Consider the following 11,485-nt stretch of genomic DNA (forward strand, 5'->3'; position numbering starts at 1 on the left):
AAAAAAAAAAAAAAAAAAAAAAGAAAGCCAAATACCATTTCATGTTTGACAATACATTCTGTATAACTTTTATACTAAACAAATTGAATATGTCATTTTCGGACTTTAGATGACCTAATTAATCCTTTAGATAATTAGATTAGACAAAGACAGAAAAGACAAAGTTTATAATTTAGTTTTGGAAAGTTTTTCCAATAGCAAAGGTTTAAAGCATTTTACATTATCAAATCAACTCCCAGGTCACCCTATGTCATTCATTTAGCCAAAATGGTAACTTTTTTTTTTAAAAAAATTGTAATAGCCAAAAATCTTTACTTATTGATAGAGGAAAGACTTAGCTTTCCAAACAATCTGTCTCTTGTCTTTTTTCTGTAGTTTATTCAAAAGACAAACCAAAATCTTTCATTTTTTAAATATAACATGACAATCTTGTTCAAGAGTGAAAGCCTATATTTCACTTTGTATACTAATGATGCCAAACTCAGTTCTTAAAAAAACCTTATATACAAACATATGAAATCTTAATTAGTTTGACTATAAGGTAAGATTCTCAGAAATCTTTTACAACCCTTTAAAATTTTTGTTAAAGAGCAAATCTGTGCTATAAGAAAAACCTGTTGTGCTTTTATTCCAATGTTCGATTTATAGAAAAACTGAATAATATCTATTTAACTTTAGCCAGTATGTTCACACATAGAATTTTTTTATGAGATTAATTTTTTAAAAACCTTCCACAACTTGCTTGTAAGATGTAAGGTATTATGATTCTCCTTTCCTGCTTGGGCCCTGTACACAAGGTGGATTGTGACATATTAGTGTCATGATACCGTGCCCTGCACACAGGCAATGTAACTTTTCTGCCTGAACCCTGCCCACAGGAGACATTGTGACATACTGTTAGGCCCAGTTCCCAGGTTATGTGACTTTACTGCCATGGCCCTGCCCAGAGAGTGGATATTGACATCTTTTTGGTCCAGCATTCAGGTGATCTGATTGTCTTGCCTGTTCCCTTCTCACAGGTTAAATTTCAACCTATGATTTTTTTTCCCAGCTCACAGGCATTATGACCATGCTCATATAGAAAACCAGCCACTAGGAGTGATTTTGACTCTGTTAGCTAGACTTTGAGTAGTGGGTAAAGTCCTATGTCTCCTACATTTAGAAGGGTAATAGAAGTCGATAAAATGTAAGCATATTCTATAAATACTTTGAGTAATACAGACAGTATAATAAGGGCCCAGCACAGAGTGAGATTGTGACTCTTATAGGCATACCAAACCAATAATTAGGATCATCACTTCCAAACAAGAAAGCAGCACACTGGTGAGGTCCTGAACCTCACATGCAGGTGCAGTCCACAGTTAAAATCCTGATTGTCACATGTAGATCTGAGAACAGGTTGAATAGTGACTGATTTCCAGACTCAGCTCAGAGGCACAGTGATGACTTGCATACCCGGATCTAGCCATAGGAGATCTGTTGACTCTCGTAGGTAGCCTTAAAGCAATGGGCAAAGTCCTGGGCTTTCTACTTGTACGAAGGTCACAGAAGATTACAAAACTCACGCATATTGTATGACTCCTTGGGTGGTACACAGAGTGTCATAACAGACCCCAGCACAAAGTTAAAATTGTGATTCTTATAGGCATACCCAGCCAACAGTAAGGATTGTCCCTCTCACACATGAACAGAGACCACTGGTGAGGTCCTGCATATGGCACATGGATGAAGTCCCCGGTTGAAATTGTGCTGTTCACACTCATCCGTCACTGGGTGCTGGGTTCATAGTCTATGCATTTTGTAAAAATTTATAAAGCTGTTATTTTATAATATATGTGCTTTTTATGTGTGTAAAATTAAAACATAATTTTGATTTTTTCTATGTATCTCTTATATTTCTTCCACAATCAATTTTGTCACATACTTTTCTGGAAAATAGATAATTTCATCTAAATTTTCAAGTTTAATGTCATGCCATTTAAAAAAAATTATGTTTGAATCTTGAATGTATCTCTAAATATCCTCTTTTGCCCTTTGTAAAATTTTTATTCCCCTTGAAATAGTTTATCTACTTTATTATTACATTCAAAGAACAGCACTACTTTTACTCACATGTTATTATCGCTGAGTAACAAATCAATCAGAAAAGTTGAGAAACTTGCCCAAGGTTACACAGGTACTCTGAGCCTGTTCTAACCATTGTACACACGGTGTCATCCAGGAAAACACATGCAATACTATTTCTAAAGGTCCATAAAATCACATATATACACACATGCAAATTTGTGTAAAAACAAAATGAACTTATACAGAGTATTCCTGAGGAAAGGCACTGGTTGAGGGTCTAGAAAGTCACATAGAAGAAGCCTCTGTTTTTGTTGTTTTGTTGTTTTTATAAAGATAAGGTCTTGCTATATTGTCTAGGCTGATCTCAATTTCTTTGGCTCAAGCAATCCTCCTGCTTCAGACTCCCAAAGTGCTCTCTGTCATATTTTTAAAAGTACTTATTGGGTCAAGTGTGCTGGCTCATGCTTGTAATCACAACATTTTGGCAGGCCAAGGGGAATAGATTGTTTGAGTACAGGAGTTTAAGTCAGGCCTGGGCAATGCAGTGAGACCTCAACTCTACTAAAAATAGAAAAAAAAAATAGCTGGGCATGGCAGTGCACACCTGTAATCTCATCACTTTGGGAGACTTTTTCTTCCATGATTAAAAACAAATGTTGGTGTCTCGCAGCCAGGCACAGCCAGGTAAGGTGAGGGCAGGAGGCAGAATCTTGCAATCCATGGACTGCGTTGGCTTTTTCAGCATTTCTTTTTCTCCCCAGCTACACAGAGAATTTCTTCAGTGTTTGATCTTATGCATCTTTGAATCCAAGCATCTCATTCTTTGCCTTATACATATTAAAAATGTATTCACAGTTCATAAAACATAATCTGTCAAGAAATATTCTAAACAAAAACAGTCTTTTTATAGAACCTAGTAATGCACCTTAATTCCTTACAATTTGTGTTAAGAATTACTAGTATTATGATGTTTTCTAACATGTAATAAACACTTGTAGATGTTTAGCACTTGTGATATATTATAAATATCTTCTCAAAATTAACCTGGGACTCCAAAGAATATGTATGGCCCAAACAGTTGTTTTCTTCCCAACACCAAGGAATGGCATACAAGGCTGTCTTCAAGTTGAGGACAGGTCATGAAGACAAATTTAAAAAAAGAGAAAAAATGTCTTCAAACTTGTTTCTACACATTGGTCTTACATACATTTCTCCATCAATTTTATTAATTCTGAATGAACCACATTACCTGAAGTGGTACAAATAATTGTTTCAAATTGTAGAATCCCCAGGAAACAGAAAGAAGCAAAAGCAAACTCTCCCAAAGAAAGTCACATCTATTCCAGACCTTGATGAACCTTGCAAATTTTCCATTATGTGCAATGACTAGCAAGCAATCAAATATGACAAAGTTGACAATAAATAAGATAATGTGAAAGACACCAGCAAAAATATATAACAGAAACAAATCTGCAAAGACATCCAATATTAGAGTTATTAGACACAAAAACTCAAAAACAATTACGCTTACCATAGCTAAAAAAGACAAAAGAAAGTATCTGCAGGAAAGAAGAAACTATATAAAGATTCTAAAAATAAATTGTAAAATGAATAATACAATAACTAAAATAAAAACTAACCACATTTGGACTTATATGTACAAGACAGAATCAGTAAAAGAGATGCTAGATCAGTAGAAATTAACACATATGCAACAAATATCAGTCTCAGAAAAATGCCTGGTAAGTATTGCAAGCATTCAGTACTTAAAACTGAAAAGCGTAAAGTTGATAGTACTTAACCTTTCTCAAAAATACAGTAGGTAAAAACACTGCACAACTCAATTCCTGAGTTAATATCAAAGCTTGACTGAGACAAAACAAGGACAACTATAGACAATCTCATTCATAAAGACAAATTTTTTTTTTTTTGAGACTGTCTCTTGCTCTGTTACCCAGGCTGGGGTGCAATGGCCCAATCTCAGCTCACTGCAACCTCTGCCTCCCGGGTTCAAGCGATTCTCCTGCCTCGGCCTCCTGAGTAGCTGGGATTATAGGCACATGCCAGTATGCCAGGCTAATTTTTGTATTTTTAGTACAGACAGGGTTTTACCGTGTTGGTCAGGCTGGTCTTGAACTCCTGACCTCATGATCCACCCGCCTTGGTCTCCCAAAGTGCTGGGATTACAGGCGTGAACCACTGCACCCAGTCAAGACAAAAATTTTTTAAACCAATTACAAACAAAGTGACTCTTTCTCTGTATAAAATGAATAAAACCATCAATAAGTTTATCTCAAGAGTACAGGATAAGTTGAACATTGTATAATCTACATGTCTACATAAAATAGGCACAGAACAAGAGCTTGGTAACTAGAAATAAAAGAATATTTTATTTTACTTTCTAAATATACAAGGTATTTCAAATAAAGTACAGCAAATGTACATAATAAACTACTGAAAGCTTGTATTTTAATGTCATAAATGTAATAATTACGTTGGTGTTCAAGATTTTTATTAAACATTGCATCGATGGTTTCAGCCAACAGGTTAAAATGAGAAATCAGTTATACAATTATACTGACAAAGCAGAACTAGTCGATAAACTAATAAACTATCGGGTCTACCTAGGTAGATTGGATCCTTGCAAAGCAACTAACACAAAAATTGTGCATATGTATCGAGGATTTAAAACTTCTACGAGAGGCCTGATGGGGTGGCTCATGCGTGTAATCCTCGCACTTTGGGAAGCCGAGGTGGCAGATCACGAGGTGGGGAGTTCGAGAACAGCCTGGCCAATATGGTAAGACCCTGTCTCTACTAATAATACAAAAAGTAGCCGGGCATGGTGCCTTGGGAGGCTGAAGAAGAAGAACCGCTTGAGCCTGGGAGGCGGAGGTTGAAGTGAGCCAAGATTGCGCCACTGCATTCCAGCCTGGGTGACAAAGTGAGACTCTGTCTCAAAAACAAAAAACAAAACATAACAAAAAACAAAACTTCCATGAGAACATGAAGAACAATATTGTTACTATAATTGTGGGAAAATAAAATATTCTTAGACATCACACAATATAAAAATTAGACAGGCTGGGAGCGGTGGCTTGCACCTGTAATCCTAGCATTCTTTGAGGCCCAGGCAGGCAGATCAATTCAAGTCAGGGGTTCCAGACCAGCTTCACCAACATAGTAAAATCCTGTCTCAATTAGAAACACAAAAATCAGCAGGGTGTGCTGCGCATGTCTGTTGTCCCAGGTATACGGGAGGCTGAGGCATGAAGAGCGCTAGAACCCAGGAGGTGAAGATTGCACAAAGATTGCAGTGAGCTGAGATTGCACCATTGCACTCCCTGGGTGATAGAGTGAGACTTTATCTAAAAAAAAAAATGCATTGAAATATTTATAAATTGGACTATATCAATTTTAAGAATTTTGATTATCAAAAACATAAAAGCCTGTTTTAAGAAAGATGGTGAAAAGGCAAACCATAACTGGGGTAAAATAGTTTAAAAACACATAGTACAAAAAATTAGTATTTAGAAAATATATATTACAGAATATGTATGAATAAACAAGGAAATGGAAAACATAAATAGGACAGATGACAAGTCTTAAAGCACAAACTTATGAAAAATGCTAACTTCATTAGTAACTATGGAAATGCTCAATAAAACTATAAATAGTATGTCTTTCGCCAGGCGCGGTGGCTCAAGCCTGTAATCCCAGCACTTTGGGAGGCCGAGACGGGTGGATCACGAGGTCAGCAGATCGAGACCATCCTGGCTAACACTGTGAAACCGCGTCTCTACTAAAAAATACAAAAAACTAGCCGGGCGAGGTGGCGGGCGCCTGTAGTCCCAGCTACTCGGGAGGCTGAGGCAGGAGAATGGCGTGATCCCAGGAGGCGGAGCTTGTAGTGAGCTTATATCCGGCCACTGCACTCCAGCCCTGTCGACAGAGTGAGACTCCGTCTCAAAAAAAAAAAAAAAAAAAAAAAAAAAAAAGATGATTTTTTAATTAACCTTTTTTTAAAAAAAAGTATGTCTTTCTAATTAACCATTTTGTCAAAATAGACTTGATTTATAAATTGATGTATATTTACACTATGCAATAGTGAAAATGGAGAGCTATAGCTATGCAAAGCAACATGAAAATAAAACAATTATAAATAAAAAAGCAAGTCACAGATGAAAACTCACGCTATCATGTATAGACAGGCAAATAGTAGGTAACGCTGAAACATATACTGTTAATAGACAAAATTGCATAAAGTAAATAATAACACAAAATTCAGATAGAGGTCACTACAGGGTAGGAGGTTAATAGAAGACTTTAGAGGTATTGACTTGACAGGAGTGTGTGAGGATTTTATGCAGCAAGACTGAAAGTTTTATAAGAGTAAAGAGCAAAATTTATTTTTTCTTCATTTTATCTCATAAGGCTAGCAGAAAGTATAGCACAACGTGTGTGCTCCACACACATTTATCAGTTAAATGAATAAATTCCCCTTGTAAACGGTCGAGCTGTGCAAACCAAGACTTTATTTATTATTGTTTAGTTGATACAATCAAATAGAAGGTAATAAACTGTAAAATTCAGAAAGCACTATTAAAAGTTTGATGTTACTTCGGCATTCTTAGGTAAAATAGAGTAAAATTTTTAGTTTCTAAGTTTGTGACCATTATAAAATTAAATTGCCACGGGAGGATGAAAAATGAAATCTTACTTTAGGCGAGCATAATTTGAGAGGAAAGAAAAACTGAAAACTCGGTTGGGTCAGATATGCCAGTTCTACTCTATACTTTTTTTTTTTTTGGAAATAGTTCCCTCCTGACGCAGAGGGAGGCTGGCTGGGGGACCCTGGGCCCCTCTGTCCTTTTCGCGGTGGCAATGACTGATCTCTGCTTAGGCGTGAGGGGTCCGGCCCTGCGCTGGGCTTGAGTCTGCCCGGCCCAGCCCCTCTTCACTTCCCTGGACTCTTCACGGTGTCTACCCGCCCCCGAACAATCCTGAGCGTCCCTCTGGTGGAAAGGGAGGTGGCAGCAGAAAGCCAGTGGGAGGAACTGGCCCCGCAGGTCGAGGAGGGCTCGCCCAGCTGTGGGAAATGCCCTGGTTGACGGCGGATTTCCGCGCACCGAGCTGAGCCCCGATCCCGGCTTTGAGCCCAGGGGTCCCCGCGCTGGTCGACCTTGGGCGTGGGTGCTCCGGCTGCTGCGGTGGTTCCTGCTGTGCTCAGCTGGGTCACGACTGGAACTGGTGCCCACCAGAAGTGAAGGAGGTGCCCCGCAGGCGGGAGGCGGCCGTAGCCCTGGTACCTGTAAACCAGGCCTTGCTGACAAATCTCAGACGCCAACAGAAGAACGGAGAGCTTCAGCCAAATGGACGAACTGTTGGAGGGGCTGAGGGTGAAGCTGCCCAAACTCCTCAAAGTGGAGCAGCGAAGCAAACACCAGAGGACAAGAAAAATGAAAGTCAAAGAAAATTAGCAGGAACCAAAGGCAGACGCTAACGCAGTGCAAAACAGTTCACACCATGACAGAAGAGTTGATGAGTCTCAGAAACTAATCTTAGTGACAGAACGAAAGGACAGCAGTGAACGTGGTAAGGTGCTGATGATTCTGGTCCACTAGGACAGAAAATACCATCACAGTCACCACACAGTGAGTTACAACTGCATCATTTCCTATTTATTCCTAAATGAATAAAGGTGATTCTCATCACAAGTGCAAATAAAAAGTTATTTATCTTTTTTTTTTAAACTGAAGTGTCATGCTTTAGCTTTTTTTTTTTTTTAGTTCTTATAATTTTGAAAATGAAATTGACATTTGTATGGCTTATGAAGTTTTCGATAGTCTTGCATTAGTTGAATTGTTCTAAGTAAGTATATTTTAAGCTAAGAAGAGTAAACTATATGTGTTTTACACATTAAAGGCTCAAAGTAACAAATAATGTATCTGTTTATGATTTGAAAAGTTCAAAGTTTGATTATTTATCTGTACATACACAGAATAGTGTATCATGCTAAAACATTTGTTTTTAAAAGTGGCAGCCATAGTTCCTGCCTGTCTGGATATATTTTGTACTTTTGTATGTTAAATACAACGTAAAAAAACTTTATTATGTTTCAGAAAATCTAAGATTGGTATACACAAACAAACTGCAAAGGAATATCATACGGTATTCCTTTAAATTAAGCATTTAAATGAAAGCACAGCAAGGCTTTCTTAAGATGCTAATCTGCTCTATATCAAAATTTCTAAAAGATTGTAAAAGATTTGTAAAAATCGGAGATCTATTCCAAGATAGCCAAATAGGAAGAGCTGTGGTCTGCAGCTCCCAACGTGATTGAAGCAGAAGATGGGTGATTTCTGCATTTCCAACTGAGGTACCTGGCTCATCTCATTGGGACTGGATGCACAGTGGATGCAGCCCATGGAGGGTGAGCTGAAGCACAGCAGGGCGTCACCTCACCCAGGAAGCACAAGGGGTTTGGGGATTTCCCTTTCCTAGCTAGGGGAAGCCGGAACAGACTGCACTTGGAAAAACAGGACATTCCCACCCAAATGCTGCACCTTTCCCAAGGACTTAGCAACCAGCAAACAAGAAGATTCTCTCCCATACCTTGCTCAGCAGGTCCTGTACCCACGGAGCCTTGCTCACCGCTAATGCACCAGTCTAAGATCCAATGGCAACACGGCAACCTGGCTGGGGGAGATGCATTCAACATTGCTGAGGCTTGAGTAGCCAAACAAAGTGGCCAGGAAGCTCGAACTGGGCAGAGCCCACTGCAGCTCAGCAAGGCCTACTGCCTCTATAGACTCCACCTTTGTGGGCAGGGCATAGCTGAACAAAATGCAGCAGACAGCTTCTGCAGATTAAAACATTCCTGTCTGACAGCCCTGAAGAGAGCAGTGGTTCTCCCAGCATGGCATTTGAGCTCTGAGAATGGACAGACTGCCTCCTCAAGTCAATCCCTGACCTCGTGTAGCCTAACTGGGAGACACCCCCCAGTAGGGGTCAACAGACACCTCATATAGGTGGGTGTCCCTCTGGGACAAATCTTCCAGAGGAAGGATAAGTCAGCAATATTTGCTGTTCTGTAATAATTGCCATTCTGCAGCATCCACTGGTGATACTCAGGCAAACAGGGTCTGCAGTGGACCTCCAGCAAATTCCAACAGACCTGCAGCTGAGAGACCTGACTGTTAGAAAGAAAACCAGCAAACAGACAGGAATAGAAGCAACATCAACAAAAAGGACATACACAACAAAACCCCATCTGTAGGTCACCAACATCAAAGACCAAATGTAGATAAAACCACAAAGATGGGGAGAAACCAGAGCAGAAAAGCTGAAAATTCTAAAAACCAGGACACCTCTTCTCCAAAGGATTGCAGTTCCTCACCAGCAATGGAACAAAGCTGGATGGAGAATAACTTTGACGAGTTGACAGAAGTAGGCTTCAGAAGGTCGGTATTAACAAACTTCTCTGAGCTAAAGGAGCATGTTCAAACCCACCACCAGGAACCTAAAAACCTTGAAAAAAGGTTAGACAAATGGATAACTAGAATATACAGTGAAGAGAAGACCTTAAATGACCTGGTGGAGATGAAAACCATGGCATGAGAACTTCGTGACACATGCACAAGCTTCAATAGCTGATTCAATCAAGTGGAAGAAAGGCTACCAGTAATTGAAGATAAAATTAATGAAATAAAGTGAGAAGACAAGGTTAGGGGAAAAATAGTAAAAAGAAATGAACAAAGCCTCCAAGAAATATGGGACTATGTGAAAAGACCAAATCTACATCTGATTGGTGCACCTGAAAGTGATGGGGAGAAAGGAAACAAGTTGGAAAACGCTCTTCAGGATATTATCCAGGAGAACTTCCCCAACCTAGCGAGACAGGCCAACATTCAAATTCAGGAAATACAGAGAACACCACAAAGATACTCCTCTAGAAGAGCAACTCCAAGACACTTAATTGTCAGATTCACCAAGGTTGAAATGAAAGAAAAAATGTTAAGGGTAGCCAGAGACAAATGTCAGGTTACCCACAAAGGGAAGCCCATCAGACTAACAGCGGATCTCGCAGCAGAAATCCTACAAGCCAGAAGAGAGTGGGGGCCAATATTCAACATTCTCAAGAAAGAGAATTTTCAACCCATAATTTCATGTCCAGTCAAACTAAGCTTCATAAGTCAAGGAGAAATAAAATCCTTTACAGACATGCAAATGCTGAGAAATTTCATCAGCACCAGGCCTGCCTTACAAGAGCTCCTGAAGGAAGCAATAAAAATGGAAAGAAACAACAGGTACCAGCCACTGCAAAAACATGTCAAACTGTAAAGACCACCAATGTTATGAAGAAACCATCAATCAACCAGGAAAACAAACAGCTAATATAAAAAAGACAGGATCAAATTCACACAAAACAATATTAACCTAAAATGTAAATGGGCTAGATGGCCAATTAAAAGACACAGACTGGCAAATTGGATAAAGAGTCAATACCCATCTGTGTGCTGTATTTAGGAGACCCATTTCACATCCATATACACACATAGGCTCAAAATAAAGGGATGGAGGAAGATCTACCAAGCATATGGAAAAAAAAAAAAAAAAAAAAAGCAGGGGTTGCAATCCTAGTCGCTGATAAAACAAAATTTAAACCAGCAAAGATCAAAAGAGACAAAGAAGGACATTACATAATGGTGAAGGGATCAATGCAACAAGAAGAGCTAACTATCCTAAATAGATATGCACCCAATACAGGAGCACCTAGATTCATAAAGCAAGTCACCAGAGACCTACAAAGAGACTTAGACTCCCACACAATAAAAATGGGAGACTTTAACACCCACTGTCAACATCAGACAGATCAAGACAGAAGGCTAATAAGGATATCCAGGACTTGAACTCAGCTCTGCACCAAGCAGACCTAACTGACATCTACAAAACTCTCCATCCCAAATCAACAAAATATACATTCTTCTCAGCACCACATCACACTTATTCTAAAATTGACAACATAATTGGAAGTAAAGCATTCCTCAGGAAATATAAAATAACAGAAATCACAACAAACTGTCTCTCAGACCACAGTGCAGTCAAATTAGAACTCAGGATTCTAATTAAGAAACTCACTAAGGCCGGGCGCGGTGGCTCAAGCCTGTAATCCCAGCACTTTGGGAGGCCGAGACGGGTGGATCACGAGGTCAGGAGATCGAGACCATCCTGGCTAACACGGTGAAACCCCGTCTCTACTAAAAAAAATACAAAAAAACTAGCCAGGCGAGGTAGCGGGCGCCTGTAGTCCCAGTTACTCGGGAGGCTGAGGCAGGAGAATGGCGTAAACCGGGGGGGCGGATCTTGCAGTGAATTGAGATCCCGCCACTGCACTCCAGCCCGGGCTACAGAGCGA

General features: G+C 39.4%; 1 protein-coding gene across 1 annotated transcript in view; it reads right to left on the reverse strand.

The window, feature by feature from the left end:
• LOC108522778 (zinc finger protein 676-like) overlaps nucleotides 1-11,485 on the reverse strand; it is a gene marked incomplete at its 3' end in the record, with an annotated part of 86,069 nt that overhangs the window by 43,539 nt on the left and 31,045 nt on the right. The window contains 1 exon segment of the mRNA XM_017863216.1: nucleotides 7,039-7,484. Within this exon segment, the coding sequence (XP_017718705.1) occupies nucleotides 7,039-7,484 (446 nt within the window).

Source organism: Rhinopithecus bieti, unplaced genomic scaffold, assembly GCF_001698545.2.
Source record: "Rhinopithecus bieti isolate Rb0 unplaced genomic scaffold, ASM169854v2 scaffold_69134, whole genome shotgun sequence".
Lineage (NCBI taxonomy): Eukaryota > Metazoa > Chordata > Mammalia > Primates > Cercopithecidae > Rhinopithecus > Rhinopithecus bieti.